The sequence below is a fragment of the Tenrec ecaudatus genome, chromosome 2 (genome assembly GCF_050624435.1).
Source record: "Tenrec ecaudatus isolate mTenEca1 chromosome 2, mTenEca1.hap1, whole genome shotgun sequence".
Lineage (NCBI taxonomy): Eukaryota > Metazoa > Chordata > Mammalia > Afrosoricida > Tenrecidae > Tenrec > Tenrec ecaudatus.
Window position 1 is genome coordinate 81,740,983 of NC_134531.1, and position 21,147 is coordinate 81,762,129.

Genomic DNA, 21,147 nt, shown 5'->3' on the forward strand with positions numbered 1-21,147 from the left:
GGCACCCAATCAGGGACCGGGGAAACCATCCCCCTGGGGGCCAAGACTATCAATCTTTACAGGGTAGGAAGCCTCAGCTTTCTCCCTCGGAGCTGCTGCTGGTTTTAAACTGCTGACCTTGCTCTCGGCAGCCCAGTGTGTAAACCACTCCGCCAAAGGGGCTCCACGAAGAGTTACTGGGACAGGAACACTGTCCCATGAATACATTAGTGAATGGATACATAGATGAACTATAGATGAATGATTTAAGTGGATTAAAGGCTCATTTTGGAAGATTTTCTTTCTCTAAACCTGGAAACTGAGCGCCCTTCAAGTAGTCCCATGGGGATGGGACTCAGGATACTTTATTGTTCCCACAGCACGCGGTTAAGAGTTCAGCAAATGCTCACTGAACCGAATCAAACAGCCATTACCTCTCACGTTTAGAACTAATGAAGTGGCCATCGGCGACATAAGACCCTTTGAAATGTCTCATCTTCTTAAATAAGTTCCGCATGGGCACAGAATGTGTGGGTGTGGCTTAAAGAGCCTTCTGAAAATTGTAGGTGTGCACTAACAACTAGTCAATAAGCATCATTCCTTTCTACTGTCTATGGGGTCACACGCTAGGGCTAGCTTAATAGCAAGTAACAAGAACAAAACACTGCAGATTTAAAATTTAAAAAAATTCCAGACAAACATTTGATAATGTACTCTTCTTTATACTTTAAAACTTTAGATAAATATCTTTCTAAGTCTGAGTTAAAGTTCCCAAGGGGAGTGAGGAACTGAAATCTATTGGCAATTATATTAAAAGGCTTTATTTATTATTGATGTTGTTGCCCCACTCCCCATGGGATAATCACTTATAATTTTAATGGTTTCTTTAAAAGTTTCTTAATGTAAAACACTGGCTTTACTTTAAGGCCTTGCTAGAAAAAGTAAGACTAGAAAAAGTAAGGCAAAAATTTTTATATTTAATTTTGAAATTCAGTACTTCATTTCTTTAAGGTACTAATAATTAGTAATCCACTAAGGATAACTGAACTAAAGTCAATATTTAAATGATGAAATAAAAATAAAGCAACTGTACTATGAATTCAGCCAAAGATATTCATAACAGCAGAACATTAACTATGTAGTAAAAATTGGATAGAGTAGCCATGAGTCAGGACTGAGTGGAAGGCACCGCAACTAATGGCGGCAGGAGGAAGGCTGCACTTACTTACCAGGGTCTCCAAAGTCAGTTACTCTCTTCCTGGGAATCCTCCACACTGGCTTTCCAGGGAACTGTTTGTCTCGAAAATTATTTTGATGGAAACGGAAATAGGTAAAAATGGATCTTTTGGCACTCTGTGAAAACACTCTATGTTGGACCCTCATTTGCTCATTCAGCTGTATATTTCAGTTCTAACTGAACACCACTCACCACGCTATCCCAGTAGGCATAACCACTTTACTTAAAATGGCCAATGGCATCTCAGTAGAGATGTTGCAGAGGCCTGCCATGTACTTTGTCCACTTCCCCTCCCTTTACAGAGAGGTACCCTCACTTTTCCAACACGATGCTGTGATTTCATTAGTGAGGTTTTATCCAAGTAGATCTAATATACTGATTCAACCCCGATTAATCATTTTCCAAGCCGATGGCTCTCTTGGATCTACATGTTTTCGCTAATGATATCACCACCGTGCTCAAGCTCAAAAAAATAAAATTGTTTCAATTCCTTTCATCTTCCCTTTGTGCTCATTTATATGACACAATTAAATCAATGGTCAATTCTGTCCTATAGTGTTGTTGCTAGCTGCCATCAGGTCGACCCGGACTCCTTGTTATTTGTTGTTGTTGGATGCGATAGAGTCCGATCTCACCCATAGCGACCTGAGGCTCAGCAAACTGAACCTCTGTCCAGTCCTGGTCATCCACACCAGCATCCCGCTGTTGGTGCCCACTGATGCTTGTGCCCACAGGGTCCCTCCGCGGTTGTTAGGCCTTGCTCTTCTTCACTGCCCCAATTATCATTTCCTCTTCCAGGAACTGGTTGTTCCTTACAACAGATCCAAAGCATGTAACATGAAGTCTTACCACCCTTCCCTGAGAAATATGAAGCCCTTATGCATCACTTCTGACAAATAGTGAACTGTTACCTGTGTTAGACTCTTGCCTTCCCCAAATAAAGATTTACTTTAAGAGGCACATAAAGCTTTCTGAAAGTCAAATTTTATTAAGAGACTCTTGTTGTTGTTAGGTTCTGACCCACAGCAACGATATGCTCAGCAGGGGGAAACACTGTCAGACCCTGCGCCGCACTCATAAGTGTTCCTGTACCGGCGCCATTGCTGCAACCACTGTGCCGACCAGCTCATCGAGGGCCTTCCTCTCTCCAATGCTCCTCCTACTTGACCAATGCCGTATCCTTCTCTGAGAGCTGGTGTCTCCGAAGAACATGTCCAAAGTGTATGAGACAAAGTCTCACTATCCTTGTCTCTAAGGAGCATCTGGCTAGACTTCTTCCAAGACAGATGTGTTTGTCCTTTCGGCAGGCAACTGTACTCTTGATATTCTTCGCCTGTACCTAAATTCAAATGCACCAGTCTTCAGTCTTTCTTATTCAGTGTCCTACTTCCTCTATAGGCATATGACTCACGCACTGACAAGAAACTAATACCAACCCATAGTGACTCTGTAGGACAGAGTAGAATGGCCCTTATGAATTTCCAAAATGGAAATGCTTTAAAGGAGTAGAAAACATGATCTATCTCCATGAAGCAGCTGGGTGTTTCCAACTAGCTACCTAGTCCAACTACCACACCACAATGCATATGAAGTGATAGAAAAGACCATGATTTGCATCAGGAACTGGTGTCTCCTAACTACATGGCCAAAGTATGTAAGAACAAATGTCACCATCCTTTACTCTAAGGAGCATTCTGGTAATACCTCTTCTCAGATGGTCTTGTTCGTCCCTTTAGCAGTCTTGCATATGGTACAAGGCTCCTGTGGGGCTTTGTCACCAGGACCACAACTTAAATGTCTCATTGTCCTTTGGTCTTCTTTATTCAATGCCCAACTTTCACACGCATATTGGCCACTGAAGTCATCATGGCTTGAGTAAAGCACTTCTTAGTCCTAAAAGTAACTTCCTTGCTTTTCAACCCTCCAAAGAGGTCTGTGCAGCAGATTTGCCCAACACAACGCACCCTTTGATCGCGTCCCTGCTGTGTCCCAGGCACGGACTGTGGATCCAAGCAAGACAAAACCCTTAACAAGCTCAAGCTTTTCTTTACTTACCGTGAGGTCACCTCTTGGTTCAGTTGTGAGGATTTTGATTTTTCTTTTACACTGAGTTGTAATCTATATTGGAGGCAGCAAGTTTTTAGGGAAAATAATCTTCCCAGCTAGCAGAGCTGGTCTCGGTACTTGTTTTTAATACCGCCTTCCTGTAAACGCAGTCTCTTAAACATTCCTGAGCAAAAGAGTGTTTGGAAAATTCCACTTAAGGGGGAACTTCTGCAAGGGGTAGCAAGGACCAGAGGTTCTGGGATATGTAGTCTAGAGATCCAGCAGCAACTCTGCAAATCTTCTCCTCACCACTCATGCCCCGTCTTAGAATGCAACACTGCTCTGCCTTGTGCCATCCTTGCAATTTTTTTAATGTTTGAATTCATTGTGGTAGCGACTGTGGAAATCCATATGTGGAGTGATTTCCTTGTTTTCATTGCCCCTCCACTTTAGCAAGCATATGGTCCTTCTCCAGAGATGAGTCTCTCCTGCCACGTCCAAAGTACATGAGTCGTACCCAACGTATATGCCATGGCTTCTTCTCAGGAGCAGCTGGCTGTGCTTCCAGGAGACATTGGCTTGTTTGTGACAGTCCATAGTACTTTCAATATTCTTCGCCAGCACCGCAATTCAAATGCATCCATTCTTCTGCCTTCCTTATTCAATGTTTAACTTTCACATGCATACGAGGCAATCGTCATCAGTAAGTGCTTCAAGCCCTCTCACTGCAAACCATGCCATCACCCTTCCTAATTATTTTATTTTTTGTTTTTATTCCAATAGCTCTTCACTTCGTCTGATTCTCTGTACATCTTTATTTGGACAGTTAATTATAAATAATATCCTAGCAACCCAATTTCTAGATTCTCCATTACTTAATGTACAATTCAACTACGATTTAAGTGAGTCATTAGTTGGTATGAGAATTAAGGGTTTGTATCAACTTGCCTAGGAGCAGTTGTAGGATAGTTGGCTTGCTTTTTCCTCTTTCTGGATCCTACTTCTAGCTCGTCAACCTTCAGTTCTCTGGACTTCACCCAACTTCCTGCCACCTTACCCGTCAATCTTGAGTTCATTAGGCCACTGCATCTACAAACCTGACCTTCTAACCTCGAATTCATAGGGGTCTGCAACTACAATTCTCCCATTTTGCCCATCGTGTGTTCCCCAGCCTCCCACAGCCACGTGGGTCAGAAGAAAACGCCTCCAGCCACATATCTGATGTACAGATTTGCAACTGTACAGTTCTACAACTGTGTGAACCAATTTCTTTGACTGTTTCTCATACATTTGAAGTGAACTTGTAAGCCATTAAAGACTCCGAGGCCATTGCAATTTTACTCACCCCCCCACCCCGACCCCTGTCCCATCCCCCTGACCCTTTTAGGCACTCAGACCAATAGTTAAATCAGAGGGGAAACAAATCTGGAGTTGTTTAAATTTTTTCTTCCTGTTAAACCCTCCATTAATTTTGTCTTCCCCCATTCCTTCCCTCACCCTGTTCCCGCCCTCATGCATAAACCATGTTTCCTCTCTTTTGTTCTTCCGTATAACTCTCATACTGTTATTTATCTTTGTAAGAGCAAGTGAGTGTGCTTAGCATCATGGTCTCTAGTCTTGTTCATGGCTGGCATTAAGAGAGTTATCATTGCTTTTTATTGAAGCATAAAATTCCATAGTATGGATATACCAGAGCTGGTTTATCTATTTCTCTATAGTTGGGGGTTTGAGTTGTTTTTGCTATTGTGGAAATTGCTACAAATAAACATAGATGTATATATGTCTATTCATGTTATCCTCTTAATTCCTTTAGGATATATACCTAGTAAAGAGATTGCTGGATCATCGGGTACTTTGATTTGCATTTGTTTAAGAAAGTACCGTGCTGATCTCCATAATGGTTGTACAATTCTACAGCCCCACCACCAACATAAAAGCATGTTTTCTTGATATAAAGTTCTCTCTCTCTCTCTCTCTCTCTCTCTCTCTCTCTCTCTCTCTCTCACACACACACACACACACACACACACACTTCATTGGTTTCCCATTTCTGAATAATTCAACCTACGAGTGGGGCACTCAACAGTCACGCTTCTGCAATACCGTCTTCTTAACTCTGACAGCATCACTATTTTACTAAAAAAGGTTCATTAACCATCAATTATTACCTTAATCAAATAATGTGTCTTTTTTCACATTCTGTACGTATCTTTCTCCCATTCTTCCTACATATGCCTAACTCTTCAGTATAATAAGACCTGTGGTGAAGTGAAATTGCTTAAAATTGCTCTTTGGCCACAGAGTTATACCTCCCACCAACGAACTGGGTTTTTGTTGCTGAAAGGCGCCATGGACTGGGCTCCTACCCACAGTGACCCCACACACAACAGAAAGGAAACCAGCTAGGTTTTACACCCTCCTCACAATTGTTCCCGTGCCTGAGCTCTTTGATGTAGCCATTGTGTCAGCCCAGCTCATAGAGGGCCGTCCTTTGTATCCCCATCAGTCTGCTGTACCAAATACGATATCCTTATCCAGGGAGTTGTCTCTCCTGACAGTATGTCCAAAGTATGTAAGACAAAGTCTTGCAGTTGTTGCCTGTGAGGACCATTGGGCCTTATTTCTTCCAATACAGATTGGTTTATCCTTTTAGCAGTCCATGGTACTTTCAAATAATTTGGTGGGACCGTGCAAACAGGGCATGTAAATATACTTCTAAGGAGTACTGAAATGTTTGCTATTCCTCTGGGTATGAGAGGTCCATATCAGAAACAGAAGCAGGCTATTCCATGACCATCAAGAAAGAAGAGCCATTAGCTGGGAGTAGGTGAGATCCTTTCCTACAGTGGCAGAGGCAACAAAAGCACCAGCAGCCACAATTCCAATTTCATAAAATATAGCAGAGAAGCCGTGCCAAGACTATGACACAGAGAGGAAGGCCTATTTCCTGGACCATAGAGGCAGAGACCCAGGAAACAGAGGTCAATGACCAGAGAGATCTCTCTACCATCATAGTTGAAAAGAGGCCCTGAAGGAAAAACAACCCTGTCCTTACCATCTTAAAATCTGTTAGGCCCCTTGATGAATCCCCAACATTGTGATTATCATCTATAAATTCTTTGTGCCCATTGCAATAGATTATCAAATCTAGCAGCGAAGTAGAGTGCTCTGGAAGAGATTCTGGGTGTCCAGAGTGAAGAAGGATGGAGGGTGGGGACATGTCTAACCTTTGCTTTGTGGCAATTGACCTTGCATGGTGTGGAGGTGGATTCCCCTTCTTCTTCCTGAAGCTGGAGGAGGCTAGATGTAACCTGCACATCATTTCTTCCCTGGTCTTTGATGCCCCTTGGGTTTCCGGAACTCTTTTTATGACAACGTTCATTCTCTTCCTTCTATCTTGAGTAACTTATTTAATTTATTCCCAGAGATAATGGGTGAATGCTGAATGTGCTAACTTCACCTTTAATAATTAAGTGTAAATGTATTTTTGATGTTATCATAATTCTGGTTGTATGGTATATAAGTGTTTTTTAAAGACTCCTAAGAGCTAACAATAAAACATTTAAGGCTGGTCTTATGGGAATGCAAATATTTTTATAATTCTTTTACTATTTAATTATGACTTAATTATTGAAGCCCTGATATTACTAGCAAAAACTCTTTAGAAAAAAAAACAAGCAGCATCATTTTATGTTCATGGAGGGATGTGGATTCAACTTAAGGCAGATCCTTATACAGGAAGGTTAGGGCAGCTCACATGGCTAGCGCTTGGGTTTGTGATTTCTTGATGTTATTCAATCCTTTAAATGCTTCAAAAGCAATATAGTATGATCCAATACTATCAAGATTACTTTAGAAAATTGTTTATAATAAGGAAATGGGGAAGATCTATGGAAAAGTAGGTCCCTCTTGCTAGACTGTAAGCCCTTTCAGGTTAATAATTACTTTGAAAACATTTTAAATTAGGATTTCATTATACAATTTCCTGGTTTCCAATCCAGAACTACTAGTTTAGTTTGGAAGTGTGGGTCTCTGCATGTTAAAAAAAAACAAAAAACTTCTGTGATTATACTCTGTGTAACTATGAGAAGTTATAGCATCTGGGTCTTAAGGCTTGAAGTTAAACAAGCGGCCATGTAGCAGGGCAGCAACAAAGCCCACGGACAAGAAGCCCAGCAGCCTGTGTGATGAGGGGGAGGTAATGAGGCGATCAGGTATCAGGCATCAAATACCCCAAACAGATAATCATATTGATGTGAACCCTTGGAGTGGAGACCCAAAGCCCATCTGTAGACAAATAGACATGCCCTCACAGAAGGCTCACAAAGGGATGAGCCAGACAGGGTGCAGTGTAGTACGGAGGAATACACAGCAGTACTCTCGATCTGTAATGATTCCTACCCACTCCCCAGCCACCGCTCTCAGGACCCCGGTTCTACCTACCAAATCTGGCTACAATGGTGCCTGTACACTGATACAGATGAGTACTCTCAACACTTGGAATCCAAGCCAGATAAACCCTCAGGAACAGTAATGGGAATATGATATGTAGGAGGAAGGTGGGGGAAGATGGGGGAGAAAGGGGAAACTGATCACAATGATCACCATATAACACACACCCCCACCCAGGAAGGCGAGGAACAACAGAAGTATGGTTGAAGAGAAACAGTGAATGGTGTAAGATATGAAAATAATAATAATTTATCAAGGGGTCATGAGTGGGTGAGGAAAAAGAGGAGCTGATACCAAGGGCTCAAGTAGAAAGAAAATGTTTTGAAAATGATGATGGCAACGTATGTACAAATGTGCTTGACCCAATTGATGTCTGGATTGTTAAAAGAGCTGTAACCCCCCCCAATAAAATGATTTATAAAAATAATAATTTAAAAACTCTCCAGGACGTGTTTATGTAGTAGAGTCTGAAACCTAACACCCCAGGGCATAGGTGAATTGCTTTCTTAGCGGTAAAGTCAAATTTTGGGGGACACAACTCAAAAAAAAAGTGCAAGATTCCACTAACCCTTGGGACAGTGCACGCACACAGATAACAGGCAGGCACCAAGTGCAGTGACAGGAAGGACTGTGCAATTTGGTCATTTAGGTTTTATCGGTATAAGAAATATTGGTAATTTAGCTTTGGCCTCCGGCATCAGCTGTGTGGGTTTGAGCTTAACTGTGCTGCTCACTAGCTCACTGATTTTTGTCCACTTATCTATATCCCTGTGTCTGTGTTCCCCCATCTGAATATGAGCATAACAACAGTACCTATCACATCAAATTACAGTCAATGCTTGCAAAGGAGTGAAAATGGCACACTGATTTCGAAATTAAAGGAACGAATCTGTACCTGCAGCATGCGTGAATGGAGGCCTTTGTTTCCCCACAGTGAGGTCTAACGACAGTGAGTCTGAAACAGCCGCAGCACCACCAATGGAAATGCTTTCCAATTCACGGCTGCCTTGAGAAGAACAGCCGTTCGGAATTAGGCCAAGGAGCTAGCTACTCAGTCACATTTCTCAGTACAAGGAGGTTTTCACTGAGGCACTGGGGCAGAACAAATTTGTTCAGTGTCCACTGTGGAAAGAAGAAATTCCTTCAGTCCAATCCAAATAGTAATCCCACAAGTTCCCAGAAGCTAAATATGAGGAGACAATGGAACCTTTAGCTCAGACTCTCACTCCCCACCCGCTAGCCCCAGCCCCTGCTTCTCTGCATTTCTCCCCTGGCAGGACACACAGGCAGACTTGGAGTAAGCCTGTTCTGTTCTCTCCGGAGTCCCTACTGCTGTCGGATTGTGACTACTTGCTGCAGTAGAGGTAGCCGCTGACTAACTCATACGCAGCATCGTCCATAGACCGTGCTCAGACGCAGGGTTAGCGGCTTCGGCTGAAGCTAGATTTGGATTCGAAGGAGAATACTCAAGAGTGCCGTTAGTAGTCAAAGAGGAACACGGGACCAAGAAACTTGACAGATGATAGTGACTCAACTGCTGGCTGCTTCCTGCACTTCGCAGGTCCGGACTCGGGCTCTGCCATGTACAGGCTGTGGAGATAGTGGAGCAGAAAATGTGTGCCCTGGATATGATTTGGGTATACTGTTGAAGATTCTAAATGCCATGTATTTTATCTTTTATGGCAATATCAAGTTACTATTTTCGGTTAATTCACATGATTCCCATTCACTCTATCAAAATTATAAATTATATGTATTGGTAATATTCATGAGATACACTACATGAACCACAATGCACCGGAAATCTCGACTTCTTAAACACACACGTACAATGCAGTGAATTCGTTTATATATATTTAATATGGGTTTTCTAGCCACAGTCTTTGTTACTCCTACCAAACAACATAGACCTGATGGGAGTGGGTGAGAGAAGGCAGGCTAAGCTACTGATAAGATTCAGTGGGGTGCGATTGTTAACAAGGTTAATTGTGATTGCCATCCTGCTGGGTATAAAAAGGGTCATGTCAGAAGCAAGAGGTGGGGATTTTACTCCCAACAAGTAGGAAAAGCCAAGATATCCCCATTCACTGAATTCACCTGATCCAGGAGACAGTGTGACACCAGAGGTGTTGCAGAGACCCAGCAGTAGCAGAAGCCGGAGCAAGAGCATGACAGTGTGGTGGACTTCCCAGTCAATGGAGCAAGGAAAGCTGAGTGCCTTTGGCCAGGAAGCTGGCTTGTGGACCAGGGTCCCTTCTCACACTTAACAGGGGAAGCAAGGTTTGCTAACTCAGAGCTGGAGCACAGGGCCTCCACGCCCATGGGGGAGTGACATGCCCTTTGGGCATTTATCTGCAGCTCTAAAAGGGCTTGGCAACATTGCTGGGATAAGGACAGGTCAAGGGGTCATGTGACTTCAAGGACAGGAATCCTGGAAAAGCTTGCTGATAGACACAGCTAAGAAGAGGCTGTCCTGTCTAAATAACCATATCCTAGACATTTGTTATAAAAAATGAATATCATCTTGCTTGGATCCCCAATCAATGTTCATGGAAGCAGCAGTCAATCTATCAAATAATGCATTGTATTGGGGAAATCTGAAGCACAAGAGCTCTTTACAGTGTTGCAAACAAGGGCATTACTTTGAGGTCCAAGGTACACCTGATCCAAGCCAGGGTATTTTCAATGATCTCATATACATGTGAAAATTGGTCACTGAATAAGGAAGACTGAAGAAAAATGAGTGCTTTTGAACTATGGTGCTGGCGAAGAATATTGAAAAAAATGAACTGGCAAAAGAATAAACATATTTGTCTTGAAAGAAGTATAGTCAGAATGCTCCTTAGAGGCAAAGATGTCGAGGCTTCCTGTCACATGCTTTGGACATGCTAAGAGGAGAGACCAGTCCTGGGTGAAAAACATCATGCTTGGTAAAGCTGAGGGGCAGCCAAAAAAGAAGGTGGTCCTCAACGCGGTGGATTGCCCCAGAGGCTGAAACAATGGACTGGAACATAAGAGCAAATGTGACAGGACAAGTCAGGAGTCCAAACCACTGGACAGCACCTAACAAGAACCACATCAATAGGCATTGAGAATCTGTTGAGGGTCAAGTCACCAGAAGGCTCGCCATTCAAACACACAGTTGCTACTACAGAAAATAACGAGGCTGTCGGCTCCAAAAAGATTTACAGCTTCAGAAACCCTATTTTTGGTGGCTGTGAGAGGGTTTGGACTTTTGGTTTTAAAGCTTCCTTAATAAATCCCATAATCATGAATCTTGTCTTATGAGCTCTTTGTGGCCATTGCAAGAATTATCAAAGCCAGCTGGAAGCAGTGAATGCTGGGGCACCCCCACATCATTCTCTTTCACTGTGTGCGTGTTTCTGTGTGCTTCCTTTTGTAGAAGCTTTCTGACAGCACAATGATTCGGCTCAGCTGCTACCTACACCCATCCATCAGGACTACACAGGCTGAAAGACCTAGGGAATTCTATAAGGCAGCTCTACTTCTCCCTTTAGTATAAGTTGAATCTGACTCTCCGCTACATAAGAAATTCATTAAAATTTTTTCGTTTTAAAAATTGACTCCTACATTTCAAGGAATTCCAACTGCGTATACATGCTTAAAATGATTTCACACACATAAATATGCACTGACTTTCTAAATGGAATTAATGGTTTTTTTTGGGGGGGGGATAGTTTTCTCAGTCCCATTGCCAATAAAACAAAACAAAAAGCTGGTTTTGGAATCTATATTTCAAATACAAGAATCTGCAACCTAATTTGCTTTTGTATAATTTTCTTCTTGGCCCGTCCAACCTGCAGGTTGTTTTTTGTTTACTTGCTTTTAATTACAAACAGCATTGTTTAGCTTTTTCAAGAAAAAATTCATGGTTGATGAATAGTGCTTCTTTATAAAATGCTGCTGACCTACTCTGTTATGGATCCTGCACTTCTTCGGGTAACCCCTTTCTTATCACCGGGCTCAGTTTCCTTCACTCTCCTTTCTCGGTCATCCTCCTCCCACAAGTAACACCCTCTCAAGACCCCACAACAAAATCCCAGGTGATCAAGCGCTTCCATCTCCTTAAGGTATTCACATGGTTTTCCCTTCGATCAAGTCCAAATGGGAGAGATCTAGACTATCATGGACAGAGCAGAGCAAGGTTTATCAATAAAATTCTCTTAGACCATCCTAGCCAGCCTCAAAGAATGATCAGGTGCATAGTTGTGATGGGAGAACAATTTGAAGGCACAACACACCTGTTTGTGTTCTGTTGTTGTTGTAGTTATTGCTGCTCTCAATGATGTATTTTCCACTTACTTAAAATTTAGCTTATTATGTCCTTCAAGGAAATCTGGCAAGAGTAATCCTTTGGAATCCCAAGAAACTGTAACCCAAACCTTCTGAGCTGACCTCTCTGCCTTGATTTAATTGGCCCAGCAGCTCTCCTCAGAAAACACTGTTTTAATGAATGTGTCTAGTTTTTTTGTTTGTTTGTTTTTGTTTCATGTCACTGCAACAAGGAAAAGGGAAATTTGGATACCTTCCATTTGGAATAAACCCATGCACGTATGAACTGGAACCTAGCCATAAAAGTATTCTGCTTTATCCTCATGTGTACATATAAAACTGTATATAATGGAGGAGCCCTGCTTGAATACTGGGTTACTCGTCGGGCTGCTAAGCTCAAATGCAACACTTGGAAACCGTGCGCCATCCACTGGGGAAAGAGGATGCTTTCTCCTCCCAAAGAGAGTTGCCGTCTCAGAAACTCACAGGGCAGTTCTACCTTGTCCCATAGAGGTGCTATGAGTAAGCACAGGCTCGATAGCAGTGAATTGGTTTTTCTCAGTTTTATAGAGAGGTTTATTTAAAATAGATCAAAATCCATTATTCCCAGTGATAAATATGCTAGTGATGCGATAACTACTGTAAAATCATGGCTTTACCTTAGTATTGTACTGTTCAATCAGTGTATACCTGAACATAGTAATATGGCTTTATTACACATAAAACAATGTGGATATCAGTTTCCTCTATTCTATAAATATTAAGCTAATGTAAATTTTCATTGAAGTAAAGTTCTATTAAGATAGGTTGTTTTTATATAATGAAATATTGTGGCTCAAATGAAATGTTAGGGAAACACGTAATAGATATGATATTGCTATCTATATCTGTTTCTATGTCTATTTCCTTCTTAATCTCAGCACCATGATGGCAAGTAAGCACTGTTTTCTTTCCCAGTGTTTAATAGAGGAGATGGGATAAAGAAGGGGCTGTCTGTTTCTGTAAATACTTGCAACCTTAGAAGCAGTTCATAGGGGTCCCTGGGGGTGGGATGTGCACAATGGAAGTGCTTTGGTTTTCTGTTTGGTAAGGTTTAGTTTGGTTAACAGAGGAGAGTACCAGTAGGCATTCTATAAATGTTTGTTTAGGGGAAGGACGAATAAATGGATTAGAATCTAACATAGAAGAATGAATATACAAAAAGCAGACCATCATAAAATTAAGACAATAAGAACAGAAATAAGCGGTATTACCCAAAATAACAATAACAAATATATAGGAAATAGAAAGTAATTATCCTTGAAAATAAATACATAGTAGTCATTCTGACTGACCTTACTCGGTTAGCAAATAACACAGAGGTTTAATAAGCATTTATATATTTTTGTAGTTCCCCTACATATTTCCATAAATATGAGAAAGTCGCTATTTCTAGCACTTCAGTCAGATATAGTAGGTGGATAATTAACTCCTGTATTTAATGTGGCAATTATTTAACAGTTGAAAAATATAGATGAAAAAATAAAGGTCAGAGAAACTTATAAAAGGGAAAATGTTCATATTTAACTACTTTGATTGTACTAACCCTTGAAACACGAAGCTATTAAGGAATTGTGGTGCTATCAGTAATTGTATGCTGAGCGTGTAAATTTTAAGTAGTAATTTCAATTTTCATTTCATCAAAGCAAGGAAGAAAGTGAAACTGAACACTAATTATGGCATGTGAGTCATACACCTGAAAGATTAAGGGAATTCTGTGCTCATTATAAGTGAGTTTAAGCCACTGGAGACACAGTGTGGGAATTGCGGCACAATCTGATGCTGCCACACAGAGGCAAAACACTAAGGGGGTGCAACAGAACAGCAACGGAACGGAGCAGTGAGGTCGCCAGGGAATGCTGAAGGTGGACTTTGGGGCCAGGGCGTGGTGCCCCAACAGACTTGACAGGAAAACACTCCTAAAGACCAACAAACAGTCCCTGAAAGAACTACAAGCTTTTATTTCTTGTTGTGTTTTGTTTAATTTTTTTGGTCATTGGTTTGTTGTTGTTTTGTTGTATATTGTTGCTTGGTTTTGTTCTTTCTTGTTTTTGTGCATGTTATTATCTCTGCAGATCTGTCTAAATAAGATAGGCTGGATGAACTATCTGGAGGAGAAAACAAGGGGCCAACATTTCTGGGAGGACATGGGAGAGGGGGAGGTGTGGGGTGGGGGGAAGGTAGTATTGTTAACAAACCCAGGGACAAGGGAACAACAGGTGATCCAAATCAGTGGTGAGGAGGGTGTAGGAGGCCTGGTAGGGCATGATCAAGGGTAATATAACCAAGAGGAATTACTGAAACCCAAATGAAGACTGAACATGATCGTGGGGCAAGAGGAAAGTCAAAGGAAAAAGGAAAGAGCTAGGAGGCAAATGGTATTTATAGAGGTCTAAATAAAGCCATGTACATATGCAAATATATTTATATATGAGGATGGGGAAATAGATATATGTGCATATATTTATAGGTTTAGTATTAAGGTAGCAGAAGAACATTGGACATCCACTCAAGTACTCCCTCTATGCAAGAATACTTTCTTCTATTAAATTGGCATTCTATGATGCTCACCCTCCTGACACAACCGCTGAAGACAAAGCAGGTGAATAAGCAAATGTAATGAAGAAAGCTGATGTTGACTGGCTATCAAAAGATATAGTGTATGGGGTCTTAAAGGCTTGAAGATAAACAAGGAGCCATCTAACTCAGAATCAACAAAGCCCACATGAAAGAAGCACACCAGCATGTATGATCACAAGGTGTCAAAGGGATTAGGTATCAGGCATCATCAGAACAAAAAATCATATCATAGTGAATGAGTGGCGGAGTGCAGAGTGGAGAACCAAAGCCCATCTGTCGGCCACTAGACATCCCCTTACAGAAGGGTCTCAGGGAGGAAAGGATCCAGTCAGGATGCGATGTAACAACGATGAAACATACAAATTTCTTCTAGTTCCTAAATGCTTCCGCCTCCCCCACTATCATGATACCAATTCTACCTTACAAATATGGCTAGACCAGAGGACGTACACGGGTACAGATAGGAACTGGAAACGTAAGGAATCTAGGTTGAATGAACCCTTCAGGACCAGTGGTGTGTGTGGCAATACTGGAAGGGTGGAGGGAAGGGAGCTTGGAAAGGGGAAACCGATTACAAGGATCTACATTTGACCTATTCCCTGGGGGACAGACAACAGAAAGGTGGGTGAAAGGAGACGTGGGAGAGTGCAAGATATGACAAAATAATAATTTATAAACTATCAAGGGTTCATGAGGGAGTGGGGAGCAGGAAGGGAAGGGAAAATGAGGAGCTGATGCCAGGGATTTAGGTGGAGAGCACATCTTCTGAGATGGGGGCAATGAATGTACAAATGTGCTTTACACAATCGATGTATGTATGGACTGCTATAAGAGTTGTATGAGCCCCTAATAAAACAATTAAAAACAAATAAGTGAGTTTAAGCAAAGCACTTAAACATTTCATTTGAAGGGTATGGATTGTGCTAAGAGCTGTATGAGCCCCAATAAAAAGATTTATTAATTAAAAAAATAAAGTGACAATGGAAATTAACTATGAATGCTCAAACACAGACAAGTGGGTACATGATTAGACTCCCTAGAGCATCTTAGATATAATTTTCTTTTAGTAAATGGACAGATACTTCTTTGGGGGGGAATAATGGCTTAGAACATAAAATACTAGTAAAGAATGAAGTAGTAAAATATGCGCCTGGATACAAAAACTAAGAAGTTTTTATTGAACAACGATGGCGAGTTTTGCTGTTGGGCTTGTAGTGCATGTGAGAGTCATTCTTCTGGTATTAAAGCTTTTATGTGCTTTATTCTTTTTCTTTAAGAGTTCATTATCATATTCATATTCCCCCAAAATAATAATAATCCCATTGCCCTTAAAAGGAACAAAAAATGGATTACATTAATCTGTTAAGATGACGAACCTAAGGCTAGAATCCCTGTAATCTAAATTCCTTGGAGAGTCAACTACTGCAGGGTTCCACCGTGTTATCTTCTACCTAAGATCACTGGAGCAAAGGCAACTCAAACACTTTGAAAGATAGAATGATGCACCCTGGGAAACTCTAAACCCATGCCCATGGGTATCAACTTGATGCCTACACGTAGCCACTTTATATACGATTTCTAATGCTGTCAATCCTTCTGGAAACAGAAACCCCCATCTTTTTCTGGCAGAGGGATAGTGAGTCTGACTCCCTGACCTTGACATAAACAGTCTAAAGCTTATCAGAGAGTAAGGGCTCAGGCAAAGTGCTAAGGAAGCAATAAATTGAGTATGTTAAGTAAGGTAAAATGTCAGGACATCAATACTGATAAAAAAGTGATTCTGTGAACTAAAATTACAACAGTATGTTAATTATGCTCTAGAATGATTTTTAGAAAACAAAATGCATTCTATTTCCTAAAAATAATTGTAAAGACAGATTTCGTTTAAGTTTTGTTCTGTTTTTCTTCCCTGTATCTATTTCATAATGTAATTTGGTTATCATTAGTATGTGATCTAAACCACCATTTCCCTTATCTAGAATTTTCTTTATTCCTGTGGTTATAGTTTAGAAAAAGTTTGATTCAGAAAAAAATAGATTTAATAGCCAAAATAAAGAAAATAAGTAGTTACATGAACTATATATACTAAAATAATGCAATGCTGTGTTAAATTGAGTGGATTGAAATAAATGACATGGAACAAAAGTGTGTGTGCTTTGTTGAATTCAAAAATCATGATAGCTTTTGTAAACCATTACCCAATTCACAGTAAAGAGTTATAAAATGTATGAAATATTTAAGAATTCATAAGAAACCTGCCCATAAGTATCTAAAGGAGATGTTGGTCTAGTTCCTAAAGTATGAAACTCATGTGACCTGGCCAAAAGTCAATGTGCTTATCTACATAATTCATGCAAAATATCCTCCATATTTTTCACTTAATAATGTTGTGTCATAATTTCCAAGGCTAAAATTCTAACTTTAAAACATTCTGTAGCAACTAGAACAAACTAGTACTCTAACCTAATGCCCATTCTGTAAGAATGCCTCACACAAAAAACTTTTCAGTATGAATTCAAGTGTACACAGAAGTCACACACTAAATGATCAGTTGTTGAATACATCCTTCCATCACTATATGCTTGTCATAGTTGCTATATAATCTGAAGATTCTCATCATCTAAGATATATTGAAGGCATCTGAGGTATTATTACATCAGCTCAGTGTGTAGTATATATTTGCACATCTGTAGCCACTTTCTAAAGACAGAGAGGAGGGAAAAATAGGCATAATTTTACGTCAATATCAAAAGTTGCTAATTGTTAACATACTAAAGAACCCATGGCATATGTAAAACCTGCTTCTTTGACGTGTGCTTAATATATAGGTATTTATATTTCAAGAATTTTCACATTTCCTAGCAATCTTAACAACGGACCGCACATGTTCCTTTCAGTTTCAGAATGAATAGCCAATGTTGACTCTTAAAGGATTTACCCTTTGCTCTATAACTGTGAACACAAAGTCACACATGCTCTGGGCTGTCACTGTCTTCTTATTTAGATTGGTCTGACCATCCTTGGCAGTTCCCTTATTTCATTCCCATTTGTTACCTGAATCCATGGCCATCTGTCATTTTCTGCAGCTGTCCAGGCATTGATAAGCCCCTTTTTATTAAGACGTGCATAGTAGGGATACCATTTTTGGAGTCCAAAAAGAGCTCGGTGGGTAGATGAAGCTGTGATTTGCTGATTTGATATGATTCCACCTTCAATTCCCAATGGGCCTGAGCACTCTAGGAGAATATAAGAAAAAATATATATGTTGAATATTTTAGAAATAATCCATATTTTAAAGGTACCTATTAGATGCAAGATATTTTAAAATTATTTTCATGTCTGACATCATACCATATGAGTCTCATCTTTTTGGTAATCTACTATTTGCTACAATATGGAGCTCTTGCTCTTCATGACTTTTTCTGTGAGTATGGCACCTAACAAATACGTTCTTTGTACATGAGGATAATGCATTGTGAACTCAGCATTTTTATGATCTATCACAACAAATCCATATAAATCTCAGTGTTCATATTTTATATTTAGAAATTAACATGCATATTCGTCTGTGTTTACTAAAGAAACAAATTCATAGACACACATGTGTATTAGAAACAGCTTTATATAAAAGAGCAATTGTATATTGAGAAAAGACACTAGTCCTGTCCAGATCAAGTCCAATATTATCCCATATGTCTGATATCAGTCTATAAATTCCTCTTCAGACTCACACAACACATGCAATGACATGGAATGCAGGAAGATCACAAGCTAGTGGTGGAATGTCTTGTAGAACCAGTGGCAATGGAAACATCTCAGGGCTGGCAGGGGTCTCCACATGGCTCCTCCAGCTCCAGGGCTCTAGCTCCATCAGCATAGTTCCATGCGTCTTGTTAGTAAGACAAAGCAGAGAGTGTGGGTCTGACCTCCAGTGACTTATGTATCTCCATAGCACCTCCAAATGTGGTCATCAAGCTGCCGCCTGATTGACAGGTTAAACTCCACCCTTTGCTGTTAATAATATCAAATTGCCATAAGATTATGTGGCTACCGGAGCACCCTCTACTCGTCTGTAACTATTCCTTCCTCTGGTGCCTGCTTCACATGCTGTTGTTCTCTTAGAAGCTTTGCCACCATTATCCCAAATATCAGCTGGGTCACTCATGGTGAATAGGGTACAGTGGCCCTTCCAAACTAAGAACAGAGTAGGAAGAAGGCCTAGGTTGTCAAATTCTGAGAGAATATTCATTTAGGTTTCAATAATTCCTGAGTTACATTGTCCTTGATCAAGCCCTACCCGGCCTCCTACACTTTCCTCGCCATCAATTTTGGATCACTTGTTGTTACATTGTCCTTGGGTTTGATAACATCCACTTCCTTTCCCAATGAAGACTGAACATGATAGTGGGACAAGAGGAAAGTAAAAAGAAATGGAGGAAAGAACTAGGAGGCAAAGGGCATTTATAGAGGTCTAAATTCAGGTATGTGCATATGTAAATATATTTATATATGATGATAGAGAAATAGCTCTATGTGCATTTATTTATAGGTTTAGTACTAAGGTAGCAGACAGACATTGGGCCTCTACTCAAGTACTCCCTCAATGCAAGAACACTTTGTTCTATTAAACTGACATTCCTGACAGCATTGAAAACAAATGGTGCATCAGCAGATGTGGTGAAGAAAGCTGATGGTGCTCGGCTTTCAAAAGATATACCGTCTGGAGTCTTAAAGGCTTGAAGATAAACAAGTGACCATCAAGTTTGAGAAGGAACAAAGCCCACATGGAAGCACACCAACCTGTGTAATCATGAGGTGTCGAAGGAATCAGGTATCAGGTATCAAAGACCCAGAACAAAAACTCATATCAATGTGAATGAAGGGGAGTGCAGAGTGTAGACCCAAAGCCCATCTGTATACAACTGGATATCCCTTACAGAAAGGTCACAGGAAGAGATAAGTCAGTTGGTGCAGTATAGCACTGCTGAAACATACAACTTTCCTCTAATTATTAAATGCTTCTCCCCCACCCCCATTATCATGATCCCAATTCTACCTTACAAATCCAGCTAGATCATAGCATGTTCACTGATACAAATAAGAACTGGAAACACAGGGAATCCATGACAGATAAACCCCTTAGGACCAATAATGAGAATGGTGATACCAATCACAAAGATCTACATACACCCCCCGCCCTGGGAGACAGACAACAGAAACGTGGGTGAAGGGAGACATCAGTCAGTGTAAGACATGAAAAAATAATAATAATTTATAAATTATCAAGGGTTCATGAGGGAGGGAGGCAGGGTGGGGAAAGAAGGGGGTAAAATGAGGAGCTGTTACCAAGGGCTTACGTATAAAGAAAACGTTTTGAGAATGGTGAGTGATTGCAACAAATGCACAAATGTGCTTGACACAGTGGATGGATTATGGATCGTGATAAGAGTTGTATGAGCCCCCAATAAAATGATTTAAAATATAAATTAATTTAAAATAATAAAATTTAAAAAGAGATTATTCATTTAAAACCATATGAATATCCTTGAGACATTATCAAATGTAATGCTAGAAGATTGAAAAGCACACAAAATGTATTTGGGGAAGAGCTACTTCCTCAAAGTACAAAAACAAACAAACAAAGTCAGAAACTCACTGTCAGCTGGTCAATAATGACTCATAGTGATGGCCCTGTAGATTTAGGAGACTGTAATTGCTTATGGGAGTAGAAAGCCTAACATTTCTCCTGATTGCTGATGGGCAGGAATCAACATGCAACAAATCTGCTTCAAATATCTATTAATAATCAAAATATGGAAGGTATGTAGTATGAATCTAGGAAAATTGGAAGTTCTCAAAAATAAAATTGAATTTAGAAATATCAATAATCTAGGTATTAGTTAGCTGAAAACGGGCTGGAATTGACTATTTTGAATTAGCCAATCATATAGTTTACTTCTCTGGGAAGGCAAATTTTAGAGGAATGGTGTCGCATTTATCATAAAAAAAAGCATTTCCAGAGCTATCTTGAGATTCAATTACACCTACAAGGAAGTGCAGTAATAAAACTATTGTTCAAGTCAGTGGACCAGCCACAAAAGCTAATGATGAAGATATTGAAAATTCAACCAACTTCAGCTATCTGAAATGGATCTAACAGGCAATCGACATGCATTAAAAATTACTGGCAATTGGCATGCAAACATTGGAAACACGGAGGAGGGAACAGTAGTTAGTGAATACGGCCTTGGTGATAGGAGTGAAGCTGGAAATTGCATGATAGAATTTTGCAAGACCAAGAGTATCTTCATAGCAAATAGCTTCTTAAAATAAACAGTGACTGTCTACATGGATCTCAAAAGAAAGAATACATAGGACTTAATTTGACTAAGTCTATAGGAAGACACAATAGAGAAGCCCAATATTAGCAGCCAAAATGAGGATCTAACTGTGGATCATGCTATCAATTACTTATCTGTATGTTCTGGAGCCCTGGTGGAATAGTGGTTAAGAACTGGACT

General features: G+C 40.3%; 1 protein-coding gene across 1 annotated transcript in view; it reads right to left on the reverse strand.

Moving 5' to 3' along the window:
• EDIL3 (EGF like repeats and discoidin domains 3) overlaps positions 1 to 21,147 on the reverse strand; it is a 401,517-nt gene that overhangs the window by 157,698 nt on the left and 222,672 nt on the right. The window contains exon 6 of the mRNA XM_075542664.1: positions 17,681 to 17,862. Within this exon, the coding sequence (XP_075398779.1) occupies positions 17,681 to 17,862 (182 nt within the window). The remainder of the gene's footprint in view (positions 1 to 17,680; positions 17,863 to 21,147) is intronic.